Below are 15,729 nucleotides of genomic sequence, written 5' to 3'. Positions count from 1 at the left end.
CATGACAGGATGTGGGTGTTGTTGGCTAGGCAGCATTTAATGCCCATCCCTAATTGCCCAGATGCCCGTTAACAGTCAACCATATTACTGTGGGTCTGGAGTCACATATAAGCCAAATCAAGTGAGGATGTCCTTCTCTCAAGAACATTAGTGAACCAGTTGGGTTTTTCCTGACAACTGTTTCATGGTCATCATTAGACTCTTTAATTCCAGATTTTTCATTGAATTCAATTCCATCATCTGCTGTAGCAGAATTCAAACCCAGGTCCCCAGAACATTACCTGAGGTCTCTGGATTAACAGTCCAGTGATAATACCACCAGGCCATTGTCTCCCCATAGTGAATGAGCCTGGCCAAGTGATTGAAGTTTCAGTGGTGGAGCATTTTTGAAACAGCAATCATAATTCCGTAAGTTTTAAAATAGTTATGGAAAAGGTCCATGGGTGAAAGTACTAAGTTGGGGGAAGGCTAATTACAACAATAGTAGGCAGGAACTGGAAAATTTGAATTAGGGGCAGCTGTTTGAAGCTAAATCCACATCTGACATCTGGAGTCTTTTAAAAGCCACTTGACCAGAGATCAGGACCAACATGTTCCTGTGAGAATGGCAAGATTTGGGAACCTTGGATGACAAGAGATATTGTAAGTTTAGTTGAACAGAAAAAGTAAGCATATGTAAGGTTTTGGCCCTTGGGGAATATAAAGGAATATAAAAGAACTTAAAAAGGAAATTAGAGGGCTAAAAATGTCCTTGGCAAGTGGGATTAAGGAGATTCCCAAGACATTTTACATGCATATTAGGACCAAGAGGGTAACTAAGGAAAGGAAAGGTCCACTCAAGGACAAAGAGGGAATTCATGTGCGGAGCAAGAGGAAATGGGTAAGAAACTGAATGAGTACTTCCCATCGGTATTCAACAAGGAGAAATACATGGATGACAGTAAGCTTAGAAAGGGGCTTGTTGGTACTTTTTAAGGCATTTCAATTTAAGGAGGAAGCAGTGTTGGGTGTCTTGAAAAACATTAAGGTAGATAAGTCTCTGGAACTGCTGGGATCTATCACAGGATACTGAAGGAGGCAAGCGAAGAGATTGCTGAAGCCTTGATGGAGATCTTTGCATCCTCTTTAGTCACAGGCAAGGTCCCAGAAGAGTTGAGAATAGCCAATGTTATTATTTTGTTCAAGAAGGCGACAGGGATAATCCAGGAAATTATAGTCCGGACAGCCTTATGTTAGGAGTAGGGAAATTATTGGAGAAGATTCTTAGGAACAGGATTTACTTGGATTTGGAGAAGAATTGGTTTTTTAGGGATAGTTAGCATGGCTTTATGCAGGGGAAATCTTTCTCACAAACTTGATTGAATTTTTTGAGGAAGTGACGAAGACGATAGAGGTAAGGCAGTAGTTGTTGTCTATATGGTCCCTCATGGTAGTTTGGTCCAGAAGATAAAATTGCATGGAATCAATGGTGAGTTGGCAATGGTGAGTTGGCTACAAAATTGACTTGGAGACAGAAGCCAGTGAGTAGTTGTGGAGGGATGTTTTCTTACTGGAGGTTTGTGACCAGAGGTGTTCTACAATGATCATTGCTGGCACTGCTGTTATTTGTAATATATACAAATGATTTGGATTAAAATGTCAGTGGTCTGATTAGTAAGTTGCAGATGATAGAAAAATTAGTGGAGTTGTGAATAGTGACGAAGGTTATCAAGGATATAGACGAGATCAACAGTTGGGTGGAGAAATAGCAGATGGAGTTTAATCTGTACAAGTGTGAGTTGATGCATTTTGGGAGGTTAAGTGCAAGAGGAAGTATACTGCAAACGGCTGACCCTTTGTATATACATAGATATCTTGGGTGCAAATCCATAGCTGTCTGAAAATGGCATCACAAGTGGATAAGACGATGAAGAAAGCATAGGGCATTCTTGTCTTTATTAGTCAGGGCACTGAGTTGGCAAGTCATGTTACAACTGTAATACTTTGGTCAGGCCACGTTTGGATTACTCTGCACAGTTCGGGTCTAAATGTGGAAGCTTTGGAGAGGGTGCAGATGATTTTTACCAGGATGAGTCCTAGATTGGAGTGCATTAGATATAAGGAGGGATTGGCCAAACTTGGATTGCTTTCGCTTGAGAGCCGGAGGCTAAGGGTGACCTGATAGAAGTATATAAAGTTATGAGGGGCTTGGATAGGGTGGATAGTTGGAGTCTCTTTCACAGGGTGGAAATGTCAAATGCTAAGTTTAAGAAAGGAAGGGGAAAGTTTAAAGGAAATGTGCGAGGAAAGTTTTTTCACATAATGAGTAATTGTTTTTGGAATACGTTGTTGGGGAGGTGATAAACGTAGGTACAATAGCAAAGTTTAAGAGGCATTAAGACAGACACATGAACAGGTAGGGAATAGAGGGATACGAACCATGTGCAGGCAGATGGGATTAGTTTAGAATAGCATCATTGCCCCAGCAGGGGTTGTTTCATTATTATTATTATTTTTGACTTCCTGTTTTCATAAAAGAGTCGAAGGATCTTTAAATTATATTTAACCGTATGCTATCCCTGCTCCATGAGTGTCTGATGCAGATAGGGTTGAGGGGACTTAACTTACAGATTAATTTTTGTTTAAAAGAGAAGATGGAGCTTCAATTTGTATCCAACTCCGTACAATTTTACATTCAAGTTAAAAGAGTAGAGAGCGAGATTTAACATCAGTTTAACTTCAATCTAAAAGAGTTTTAATCTGTATCTAATACCATGACTGTACCTGTTCTGGGAATTTTTGGTGGAGACAATATAGAGGGAGCTTAACTTTCAGTTTACTTTTAGTTCGGAAGAGTCAAATAGCATCACGGTCAGTACAGACATGGTGGGGTGAAGGACCTGTTCTTGTGCTACAGTGTTATATGTTTTAATATCTCATATACTCAATTTGATCTCCTCTCATTCTTCTGAATTCCAGAAACTATAGGCATAAACTGCTCAATCTCTCATCACAAGACAAACTCCTCACTCTGGAATCAATCTAGTGAACCTCCTCTGAACTGGCTTTGATGCGACTGCATCCTTCTGCGAGTAAGGGGACCAAACTGTATGCAACACTCGAGGTGCAGTCTCACTAATGTCTTGCACACTTGCAGCAATGCTGCTCTACTTTAATACTCTATTCCTTTAGCAATAAATGTCAAAATTCCATTTACCTTCCTACTATGTCTGCCTACCGATTTTCTCTGATTCTTGCGTAAGGATACTTGGATCTCTTTGTACTGAAGCATTCTGCAGCTTTTCTCCATTCAGATAATAAGTTACCTTTCTATTCCTCCAGCAAGAATGGATGGCCTCGACAAATTCTGCCCAATTTACCTAACCTATCCACATTCATTTGTAAATTCTTTATTTCTTCATTGCAATCTATTTTCACACCTCTTTTAGTGTCATCTACAAATTTGGCTATTGTACTTTCTATCACTACATCCAAGTCATTAATATGAATGATAAACAGTTGGGGCTTGAGGACTGATCCCTGTGGCATTCCACTAATTACATCTTATCAACAAGAAGACACATTTATACCAATTCTGTTTTCTGGTGATTAACCAAACCTCTATCCAAGCTAATAAAATACTCCTAATCCCATATGAGCTTCTCTTGAGTACTTTTTGTGCAGTACTTTATCAAATGCTTTTTGGAAGTTCAGATAACCTACATCCATAGGATCCCTATTATCCACTTTGCTTGTTACATATTCAAAGTATCCAGCAAATTATTCAAACACAATTTATCCTTTACACCCGCAGACAGTGTTACAAAAGCCGAGGCTGTATAATCTCACAGCCAATTTAATACCCCCAGGGATAGTGTAATATACACAGAGATTGTGTAATACATGCAGAGACAATGTAATACATGCAGAGAAAGTTTGATGTAGGCAGATTCAATGTAATACTTTTGGAGACAGGGTAATATGTGCAGAGACAGTGTAATAAGGCAGAGACACTTTAATACATCTGCATAGGGTAGTGATTGTAATGAGGTAGGCTAGGTGGACCTCATAGAATATGAGTTCTCTGATTGGGGCTATTATTCTGTTCCAATCAAGGAGACATGGCTAACAGATAATAACAGGAGTGTCACACATCCTGTTCCCTCTGAGAACTGGCTCTGAGGGAGCTGGATCAGTATCAATGTCTCTCTATGTGTAAATTAAGGGTGACTTGGTGATGGGATACGGGCTTTGGCTGGGTTATTTCAGTGGCAATGAGTGAAAGGCATGTTCCTGAACAAATTTGCTGGCAACAGCTGTCTTTGAGTTAGGGTAAGCATTTCTGGCATCATGCTGTTATTTGGGAAGCTTGACCCGTTCACCCTGCCATCGAAAACTGGGCCCAGTACGTGGGAAGAATGTGTTTTTTTTTGGACAATTGATATTGGAGCTGATGAAAAGCAATGAGAAATTCTCCTGACAGCTTGTGGACCCACAGACTTTTCTGTTATTAGGACCCTAACTTTCCCTGAGGCACCAGATACTAAAACGTTTCAAGGGTTGATAGATTTAATTAAGGAATATTATGACCCCAAGCCTCATTTAATTCCGAGATGCTATTGGTTTTACTCAGCAATTTGAGAACTGGGGAATCTGCATTGGGAGTTTTGGGCAGCATGGTGGATCAGTGGTTAGCACTGCTGCCTCACTGCGTTGGGAACCTGAGTTCAATTCCAACCTCAGGTAACTGACTGTGTAGAGTTTGCATATTCTCCCTGTGTCTGCTTGTGTTTCCTCTGGGAGTTCCAGTTTCCTCCCATAGTCCAAAGATGTGCAGTTGAGGTGGATTGACCATACTAAATTGCCCATGGTTTCCCAGGATGTGCTGGCCGGGTGGATTAGCCATGGAAAATGCAAAGCTTCAGGGATAGGGTAGGGGGATGGGCCAAACAGCCTGCTTCCACACTGTAGGACTCTGAGATGCCAAGTTAAGATGACTGGCAGAAGCATGTGACTCTTAGTTTGAACCTTAATCACCTGTTGAGAGTCTGTTTGGTATGTGGGATTAATGATGTAACCATGCAAAAACACCCACTAGCTGAAGCCTGATTGGACTTCAACTGGCTTTATCACTGGAAAATGTGGCAAGTGGAGCACACAAGTTGCAGGGTATTCCGATGGAAGTCCGACTGAACTTGGGGAACGCCACTTGAGTTAAGACAATCGTATAGCTTCACTCAGGACATATCCTGAACAAAGGGACTCTAGCTCAGCCCACAGCAAAACCCCAAAACAAAGTCAAGCCAAATGGTTAAAATTTTCTTCATAACCTGGGCTATCAGGCCATTTGAGTTGCTGCCAGTATGTGGACTTTAAACAGCAAACCAGTCCTGCTCGACCTAAATTGAGAAGACCTTAAGAGAACTTACACGCCGGTACACATAGACTGTCATATCCAGCAGAGTGCACACCCTGGAAAGCCCACCTACATCTGGTTTGGAACAGTTAAATTGTTTAGCAACATTCAAATCAGAACCAATCAAAATAAACATCTGGTTAAATAGTCACCCAGTTTGAATGGAGATCGATACCAGCTCAGCCATTTTAGTGATCACAGAAACAGTCTTCAACAAAATTCACTCTGTACTCTAAACCTTAAATTTGCACAAGACTTCTTCTAGACTAATAACCTATACCAGGGAAACTTTAGAAATCAAGAGTACAACTTCGTTTCTGGTCTCTTATGGGAAGCAGCTGGTTCAGCTACCACTGATCATTGATAAAGGCTTGGGCCCAAGCTAGATGGGGTGAAATTGTTTAAGAAAGATTCACCTAGATTGGCTCAACAGTTCTTGATTATAAAATGGCTGTCTGAGTGAAGTCCTAATGAAATACTCGGAAGATTTTCAGGAAGGCCTAGGGACAATCAACAGAGATAAGGCCACCTTGCAAGTTGACCAGGAAGCAATTCCATAATTCTGCAAGGCGTGCCCAGTGTCATTTACCTTATGTGCAAAAGTAGAGGCAGAAATCAGAAGACCGGGAAATGAAAGGAATCATCAAGCCAGTCCAGTTTGCAAAATGGGCAGCTCCAGTGTTACCAATTGTGAAGCCTGATGGGCCAGTTTGCCTTTTTGGGGATTTTAAACAAATGGTAAACTGCTTCCAATCCCTCACATTGAGGATTTATATGCAAAGCTGACAGGTGGGTTGTCCTTCATGAAGCTGGACATGAGCCACACATGCTTGCAAATGTGGTGAGATAAGGATTTCCAGAAGTATGCTACAGTTAATACCCATAAGGATTTGTGCCAATATACAAGACTGCCACTTGGGGTATTGTCAGCCTGAGCAATATTTCAGTAATGTAGAACATTTTACAAGGTCTACTCCAAGTCTTCATTTATCTAGATGAAATGCTAATAGCAGGGAAGACTAATTAGGAGCATTTAGAGAACTTGGACATAAACCTTAAACATTTCTCCCAGGTGGGAATAAGCCTTAGAAGGGAAAAAATTATGTGTTTCAGGCATCCCAAAAGACCTGCTTGGGGCTATAGGATAAAGTGAGGGTGATCAAATGTGTCCTGGCCCCCTTGTCTGTTCTGGAGCTTAGGCTTTTCCTTGAGCTGGTGATTTATTATGGAAAATTCAAACATGACCTGGCCTCCATCCTGACACCTTTGCATCAATTGCTAATAAACGGTCAAACTTAGAGATGGTCGTGTAGCCAAGCCACAGCTTTCAGGGATGTGAAGAAACAACCGTCATCTTCTAAGGTGTTGGCGCACTATGATGTCAAGGCAGATTTGGTATCGACTTTCAATTTCTCCCCGTACAGCATTGGCTAATGCAGAGTGTAAATATGCCCAGATAGAGAAGGAAGGTTTGGCAGTCATATTTGGAGTCAAGATGTTCCATCAATACCTTTATGGATGTAAATTTTTAATAATAACAGAATAAAACCGTCTGGATGCTTTGAGCCACCTCCTGCTGACCGATATACCATTGGTGTTACTGGAAGAGTCCATAATGGTATTAAATTTTCTGGACACAGCTCCAGTCACAGCTGACAATATCAGACTTTGTATGCTGAAAAATCGGGTCCTGGCAAAACTGAAACAGTTGATGGGGGAAAACAAAGGCCACTCAGAAGCATAACTGAAATCTTTTTGGACCTGGAGAGTCCAGATCACAGTAGAGGATGGCAGATTATTATGGGGAACAACAGTGATTGTCCTGAGCAAATGTTACCATCAGGTACTGGCTAACCTGTGTCGGGGTCATCCAGGGGTTTCCAATATGAAGATGTTGGTGAGACGGTATGTCTAGTGGGCAGGATCGGATACAGATATAGTTACATTGTTGGGGCAATGCCCCTAGTGTCAACAAGAACAAAAATTACCAGCAGCAGCTCCCCACATTCATGGGAATGGCCGGTTAAACCCTGGACTTGGTTACACATCAACTGTGCAGGGCCTTTCATGGACTCAATGCTCTTAGTCATTGTGGATGCCCACTTAAAGTGGCTGGATATGCATAGGATTTATCCATCAAACACGGGGATGACAGTAGAAAAACTAATTGCATCTTTTTCAATACACGGACTCCTGGAAGTGCTGGTCAGAGATAATGGGCCATCATTTACCAGCAGGGAATCCGAGTATTTCCTCAAGTTAAATGGTATTCAACATATAAGGACAGCTCTGAACTATCCATCATCCAATGGTCTGGCAGAAAGAGCATTCCACACTTTGAAGGCAGGCTTAAAGAAACAGCCTACAGCTTCACTAGGTACCAAACTGTCCTAGTTCCTATTTGATTATAGAACCACCACTCATGCAACTACAGGGGTAGCTCCAGCAGAGTTGTTAATGGGGAGAAGGCTCCGTGTCAAGTTAAATCTAACCTTCCCGGACCTCGGGAAGAGGGTGAAACAGCATCAGGAATGTCAAAGCCAGACACAAGACTCCTCTAAACAAGATGGACAGTTTACTTCTGGGGATGAAAATTGAGGTAGGAACCGTGGGAATGGCCCTCCATGGTCAACACAAGGTCAGGTCCAGTGACATATAAAGTTCAGGTAGGTGTGATGGTCCTGAACAAGCACGTGGACTATATGTAAATTGCAAACTGGCAAACGGGGTGTGGGACCAAAACATGTCCAGCTTCTTGATAGCCTTTCAGACTGTTCCAGAATCTGTGGGTTCTCCCTCTCTGTCAAGCATTGAAGATAACTCATAATGTGAGATTGACACAGTAAATGGCGCCACCTTGATGCAGTTGCCACCTGAAGAAGAGAATGAATTTCTTCCAAGATGGTCCAGGTGCAAGAGGTGAGCTACAGTGTGTTACACACTGCCTGTATCAGAGGCAGAGTTGGAGGAACATGACTCAGTGCTTAAATGCCTTAGGGGGAGCCCCAGTAAAACAGGAGCTGACCTATGTCCTCGGACTCAGAGTGGGAGGGATGTAACGAGGTCAGCCAAGTGGACCTCATAGAATGTGAGTTCCCTGATTGGGGCTGTTAATCTGGTTTAATCAAAGAGCCCTGGCTGACAGATAAGAACAGGATTGTCTACTGTTTCATTAGCCATATGGGTGCATTTGTGGTGGTGGGAAATATAGAATAACGTTTTAGCACAATGGTGTCTTTTTACTGGGTCGCTACATGTTCACTGACAGCCATGGGTGATATGGGGAAAGCATAAGCACTACCGCTGAGCCTGCTTTGGATGTTGTGGTGGTGTGGGGGAAAAAGTGAAAAAAAACAGGAGTGTCAGACTTCCTGTTGACTCTGAGAGCTGGCTTTAAGGGAGCTGGGTCAGTATTAAGTATTCTCTATGTGTCATAAAGGGTAACTTGGTGATAGAATACCAGCCTCTGCAGGTTTATTTCAGATACAATGTGATACATTTGGATATATTAATGTAATACATCTAGTGACAGTCTAATACAGCCAGAAGCTATGCATAAACAGTAGAATAGGCCCAGAGACAGAGCAAGATATCCAGAACCAAAGAAATATCAATAGTCGGGTTACCACATATGTTTGCCACAATCAGTGCTTCTTAACCTTACTGCACACTACTCAAGAGAAAATGAGCACAGTTGATGTAATTGAATAAGGCAATTAGCTTGAAGGGTTGATTCCCATGTCTCAAACTGCTCCATAGCTAATGAATGACTTTGAAGTATCCATCACTTCCAATAAAAGCAAACACAAGAGCAACAATTTGCATTTACATAGCTCATTTATCACAGTAAAATTCCCTGAGACACTTCTCAGGAACATTATTGACCAAACTTAACAGTGAACCAAACTACAGGAAGACCATCATTAATTTCATTCTGTGATAGTTCCAGTCTTTCTATAACTTTTCTTTTCTTCTTCAGGTGGCATTAACCAATTGAACACACTCCCATTAATTGACCAGAGCCATGTTGCAATGACACCACACGTGATGGATGTGAAGTCAGTTGTCTCTTCCCCATTTGATGTTTCTTCTCCCATCAGATTCTATCACAACAATGCAGTGAGTATGGCTTAAAGCAATAAAGTCCGTATTTTTAACAAAACAAACCAATGTGTATAATTATCTGGATTTTAGAATGTGAAGGGAGGTAGGGCAATAAAGAAATGATGAAGGATGTAAATGGGGAAATATGCAGAATTAGCTGTTAAATATTCAGTTTCCATGGGACTGAAAAATTACAGCCTGGATTTTCCTGAAGTTGTCCAGACTCCATGGACCCTTCAAAGCGATGTATGGGACTTGATTCCAGTATTCCCACTCCCATCCCTGGCGCCCTCAATTTTCTGTGGCACAGGACATGGGTTCTGGTAGCATGCCTGTACCCTTTTCACCCAAACTGGCTGTTTGCATTGTGGGGATAGGATCTCCCAGTGTCCTGCTCTCTGTACAATCTTCCCTCGTGTCAGGTTGGCTTCCCCGTGACTTGTGGTTCATAGCCCCTCAGAGGAATCCTGAACCATCAACTGGATTTAATTCGATTTGAAAGGAGAGATCAGTAAGTCTCATCAACGCCACCCAATCCCCTTCCATGCCAACCCATGCCCTTTAGCCACCCCAGAGCAAAAATCAAGTTTGATGGGGCATTTAGCCCTGTGGTAAGTGATCCGAGCCAGAAAATTTCCCAATGCACGCTACCGAGCCCCAGCCCTTCAGAAATTTGTGGCAGATTGTCTAGATTTCATCTGAATTTTATTTTGAAGTCTGACAATCTCCATTTCTGACACAATCAAGGTTGAACAGTGCATTAAATCCACAGTCATAGTCCTTGAGCATAGAAATAGGTCCTTCGGCCCACCATGTTTATGCTGACAAACAGGTCACCAAATTATACTAATTCTATTTACCTGCACTTGGTCCATTACCTGTTATACTGTGGCATTATAAGTGCTGGTCCAGCTGCTTCTTAAATGTTGCGAGAGTACCTGTCTCCATAACACTCTCAAGTATCACATTCCACATTTTTACCACCCACATCTTTGGTTGTGGATTCCAGAGGCAAGAATGTTGAAAATTTCTCTTAAATGGTGAAATCTTCAAACCCCATTCAAATAAACATTGAGAATTGGACAGTATTACTTGTGTCTATATTGAATAGATACCATTCACAATCACTTAAATCCCTCTCTAACTACTCCTTCACACTGGCTCAATGCAGGTTCCTTCATGTCTTGGGGTTTTCTCCTAAGTGCACATTTGATATGGCAGGCATCATTTCAGGCTTGCTTTTGAAATCTTGGAATGCACTCAGCCATCAAAATAATGCACCTTCACAATTACATTTTGTAAAAGTTGCCTTGTTCAGAATAAAGAACAGTATAGCAAAGGATAATGTCCTTTGGCCTATCAAGCCTGTGCTGACACATGACACCTTTCAAACTAAAAGCCTTTTACTTCTACACAGTCTATAATTCCTCAATCCCCTGTCTCTTCATGTATCTGTCACGATGCGTCCTAAACATTATTATATCTGCTTCTACCATATCCTCTGGAAGTGCATTCTAGGTACCTATCAGTCTCTGTGTTAAAAACCTGCTTCTCACATCTCCTTCAAATATTTCCCCTTTTATCTTAAACCTATGTCTCCTAGTAATTGACATTTCAACCCTATCCATTCTATCCATGCCTTTCATAATTTTGTAGCCTTCTATCAGGTCACTCCTCAGTTTCCAATATTCAAGTGTAAACAAATCAAGTTTGACCAATCTCTCCTCATAGCTAATACCCTCCAATTCAGGAAACATCTTGAAAACTAAACTATTTCTGCACCGTCTCCAAAGCCTTCACATCTTTCTGACAGTGTGGTGACCAGAACTGTATGTAATATTCCAAATGTGGCTGAACTAAAGTTCTATACAGCTGCAACATGACTTGCAACTTTTTATACTCTATGCCCAAACTGGTGCAAGCATCTTATACACTTTCTTAACTACCTTATCCACTTGTAACGTCACTTTCAAGGAACTGTAGAGCAATATGCCTAGATCCCTCGGTATGTTAATGCTTCTACTCTATCCTTCTCTCTTGCATTAGACCACCCAAAGTACATCATTTCACATTTGTCTGGGTTAAATTCTGTCTGTCATTTCTCTGCCCAAATCTCCAGCCTATCTCTATCCTGCTGTATCACCTGGAATCCTCCTCACTATCCATAGCTCCCCCAATCTTTGTGTCAACTGCAATCTTACTAATCAGGTCACCTACATTCTCCTCCAAATCATTTATATATATTACAAAAACAGGGGTTCCAGCACTGATCCCTGTAGAACACCACTGGCCACAGAACTCCAGTAGGAAAAACACTCTTCCAATGCTACACTCTGTCTTATATGACCAAGCCATCTTACCAGCTCAAGATGCATCCCATGTGATTCACATTTTGTATCAGTGTGCCATGAGAGACTTTGGTAAAGGCCTTGCTAAAGTCCATGTAGACAACATCCATCATCCTGCCCTCATCAATAATCTTTGTCACTTCCACAAAAAACTCAATCAAGTTTGTGAGACGCGACTTCCCCACACAAATCCATGCTGTCTTTTGATAATAAGTCACTACTTTTCCAAATGTGAGTAAAACATATCTCTAAGAATCTTTTCAATAATTTCTCTCCCACTGACAGAAGGCTCACTAGCCTGTAGGTCATAGATCATAGAATCCCTACAATGTGGATACAGGCCATTCAGCTCAACAAATCCACACCGACTCTCCGAGTAGCATCCCTACCATACTCACCTCCCTATCCTATCCCTGTAACCCTGCTAATCCACCTGTCCTTAACATCCCTGGGCACTATGGGCAATTTAGCATGGCCAATCCACCTAACCTGCACACCTTTGGGCTGTCGGAGGAAACCAGAGAACCTGGAGGAAACCAACACAGACAGGGAGAATGCATAAACTCCACACAGACAGTCACTTGTGGCTGGAATTGAACCTGGGTCCCTGAAGCTGTGAGGCAGCACTGCTAACCACTGAGCCACCGTGCCACCCCAACCCAGAATCCCCTGTAATTTCCCAGATTAACCATGTGGCCCATCTTAAACAAAGAAGCAACAGTGACTATTCTCCAGTCATTGAACATAGAACAGTACAGAACAGGAATGGGCCCTTTGGTTCATGATATTGTGCCGAACTTGGCAACAAATTAAACTAATCCCTTCTGCCTGCCCTTCATCCATATCCCGCCATTTTTTTGCAAATTCATGTGCTTATCTAAATGTCCCTTAAATGTCCCTTTTGTATCTGCCTCACCACCACCCTTGGAAGTGCGTTCCAGACCCCTACCACACTCTGTGCAAAAAAACCTGCCCCTCACATCTCCTCTTAACTTTACCCCTCTCACCTTAATTGCATGTATTAGATTTTTAAGCTCTGGGAAAAAGATTCTGACCGTCAACCCTATCTATGCATCTCATAATATTATGGATTTCTATCAAGTCTCCCCTCAGCCTCTGCTGCTCCAGAGAAAACAGCCTGAGTTTTTCTAGCCCATCCTTCTAGCTCATGACGTCTAATTCAGGCAGCATCCTGGTAAACCTCTTCTGCACCCTCTCTAAAGTCTCCACAAGGTTCCTGTAATGTGGCGACCAGAATTGAATGCAACACTCTAAGTGTGGCCGAACCAAAGTCTTATAAAGCTGCTACACGACATCTCGACTCTTGTACTCAATTCCCCAAACAAAGAAGGCAAGCATACCATATGCCTTCTTTACCACCCTATCTAGTTGTGTGGCCACTTTCACGGAGATATGGACTTGAACCCTAAGATCCCTCTGTACATCAATGCTGTTCAGGGTCCTACCATTAACTGAATACTTAACATTTGATCTCCCAAAGTGCAGCACCTCATATGTACCCAGATTAAACTACATCTGCCATTTTTCCACCCATATCTGCAACTGATCTATATCCCGCTGTATCCTTTGACAACCTTCTACACTATCCACAACTCTGCTGATCTTTGTATTGTCTGCAAACGTACTAACCCATCCATCTACATTTTCATCCAAGTCATTTATATATATCACAAACAGCAGAGGTCCCAGTACAGATCCCTGCAGAACACTACTAGCTGTGGACCTCTCACCAGAAGAAAACACCTTTCACAACTACCCTCTGCCTACTATGGCCAAGCAATTCTGAATCCAAGTAGCCAAGATCTCATGCATCTTAATCTGCTGGATGAGCCTACCATGAGGGACCTTGTTGAAAGCCTTACTAATATCCATGTAAGCAACATCCACTGCTCTACCCTCATTGATCACTTTCGTCAACTCCTCAAAAAATTCAATCAGGTTAGTAAGACATAACCTGCCCTGCACAAAACCTTGCTGACTGTCCGAATTTGACCATAGTTTTCCAAATGCACGTAAATTCTATCCCTAATGATTCTCTCCAGTAGCTTCCCAACCACCGATGTGAGACTCACCGATGTATTATTTCCTGTTTCCTGTGTTGGACACAGGAAAAACATTAGCTTCTAACCAGTCCTCCGGGATCTCTCTAGTGGCTATCAAAGATACAAAGATCTTGGCCAAGGCCTCCAATCTCCTCTCTAGCATTTCTCAATAACCTGGGGTAGATATCATCGGGCCCTGGGGACTTGTCCACCTTAAGGGTCTTCAAGAGATATAACACCACTTCTTTTTTGATCTCAAAACACCCTAGCATATTAGCATGCTCCACACTAATCTCACTATACTCCATATCCTTTTCCTGAATGAATCCAATGCAAAGTACTCATTTAGGATCTTGCCCACATCCTCTGTCTCCAAGCTTAAGTGTCCTACTTTATCCTTGAGTGATCCTACCTTCTCTCTAATTATTCTCTTGTTTTTAATCTATACATAGTCCCAGTCCTAGACTGGGGCTATACATAATCACAAGACTCAAATCTAACGATGATGGTAGATGGTGAACTATCAGCCACTTGCAATTGACCTGTTGGCAATCATCGTCCTAAATTCTAAATAAATTGTCAGGTTGCTGCCAAGATATTTTCAGTTAAAGTTAATGTGCTGTGATTTAACAACAGAGTATACTCTCAGGAAGACTTAAATTGTCAACAGCTGTAGTTGATGAAGTTAAAAAGAAAGATATCACACTCCTTTCTGTGGTAGAAACATATTCTTTGTCATTTCAAATACTTTACCGGATTCAGTGAAAACTTGCTTAAATCTGAGCAGCACAGTTAATGCAGACTGCATTCAAAGTGCAGCATATTGCCAAGATGGCTAACCTGAATATGTTCCAAACAACAGTTTTAATACAGTATTATCCACATACATCATGCAAAAACCAAATCCACCTTATTACCAGGGCAGAGAGGACAACTGGAAGGAACAGTTACAAATTGAACAACTGCAACAGTAACTTGTCTAAAAAACAGTTTCAGAGAAAAGACAGGAAAGCTCTGATACATTGAGAAACACGAGAAGTGATTTGTATGAAAACTATTGAGATTCAAAGGATGATCAACATCAAATTCCTCAAACAGTGCCAACACAAGGACTGAAAGTAGACTACCATCGTAGTCCAACAGCACTAAGAACAATATCAGGAAGAGTGGTAACATCAGTAGAGACTTGCACATTGTGAAAATACAACTTTGGGGGAAGGATTGGGGGGGTGCAAACAGTTTAATGTTTTTTGCACACTTGAGGGGTGTTGTGGAATTGAGGGTTAATCTAAATCAGTGACATAACTGGTGGTAGAAGCATATAACCAGTAGATAGTCTGAATAGGAGATTGACAGAGGAACCAAGCGCTGTCTGGAGAGAGATAGTAGGAACTGCAAATGCTGGAAAATCTAAGATAACAAGGCGTAGAGCTGGATGAACACAGCAGGCCAAGCAGCAGCATAGGAGCAGGAAGGCTGACTTTTTGGGCCTAGACCCTTCATCAGAAATTGGGGAGGGGAAGGGGGTTCTGAAATAAATAGGGAGAGCGGGGAGGCGGATAGAAGATGGATAGAGGAGAAGATAGGTGGAGAGGAAACAGACAGGTCAAAGAGGCAGGGATGGAGCAAGTAAAGGTGAGTGTAGGTGGGGAGGTAGGGAGGAGATAGGTCAGTCCAGGGAGGACGGACAGGTCAAGGGGGCGGGATGAGGTTAGTAGGTAGGAAATGGGGGTGCAGCTTGAGGAGGGAGGAGGGGATAGGTGGGAGGAAGGACAGGTTAGGGAGGCGGGGACGAGCTGGGCTGGTTTTGGGATGCGGT

The 15,729-nt window shown here is 42.1% G+C and overlaps 1 protein-coding gene across 1 annotated transcript in view; it reads left to right on the top strand.

Moving 5' to 3' along the window:
* The first annotated feature begins 745 nt into the window (after positions 1-745).
* The window catches only part of LOC125486708 (zinc finger protein 385B-like), a 47,522-nt gene continuing 32,538 nt past the window's right edge, over positions 746-15,729 (top strand). Inside the window, exons 1-2 of the mRNA XM_048615385.1 lie at positions 746-880; positions 9,362-9,514. Coding sequence (XP_048471342.1) covers positions 746-880; positions 9,362-9,514 — 288 coding nt within the window. The remainder of the gene's footprint in view (positions 881-9,361; positions 9,515-15,729) is intronic.

This window comes from Rhincodon typus, chromosome 32, assembly GCF_021869965.1.
Source record: "Rhincodon typus isolate 14 chromosome 32, sRhiTyp1.1, whole genome shotgun sequence".
In the NCBI taxonomy this organism is placed as follows: Eukaryota; Metazoa; Chordata; class Chondrichthyes; order Orectolobiformes; family Rhincodontidae; genus Rhincodon; species Rhincodon typus.
The sequence above is the reverse complement of the archived record's forward strand: the minus strand, read 5'-3'. Positions and strand labels throughout refer to the sequence as shown.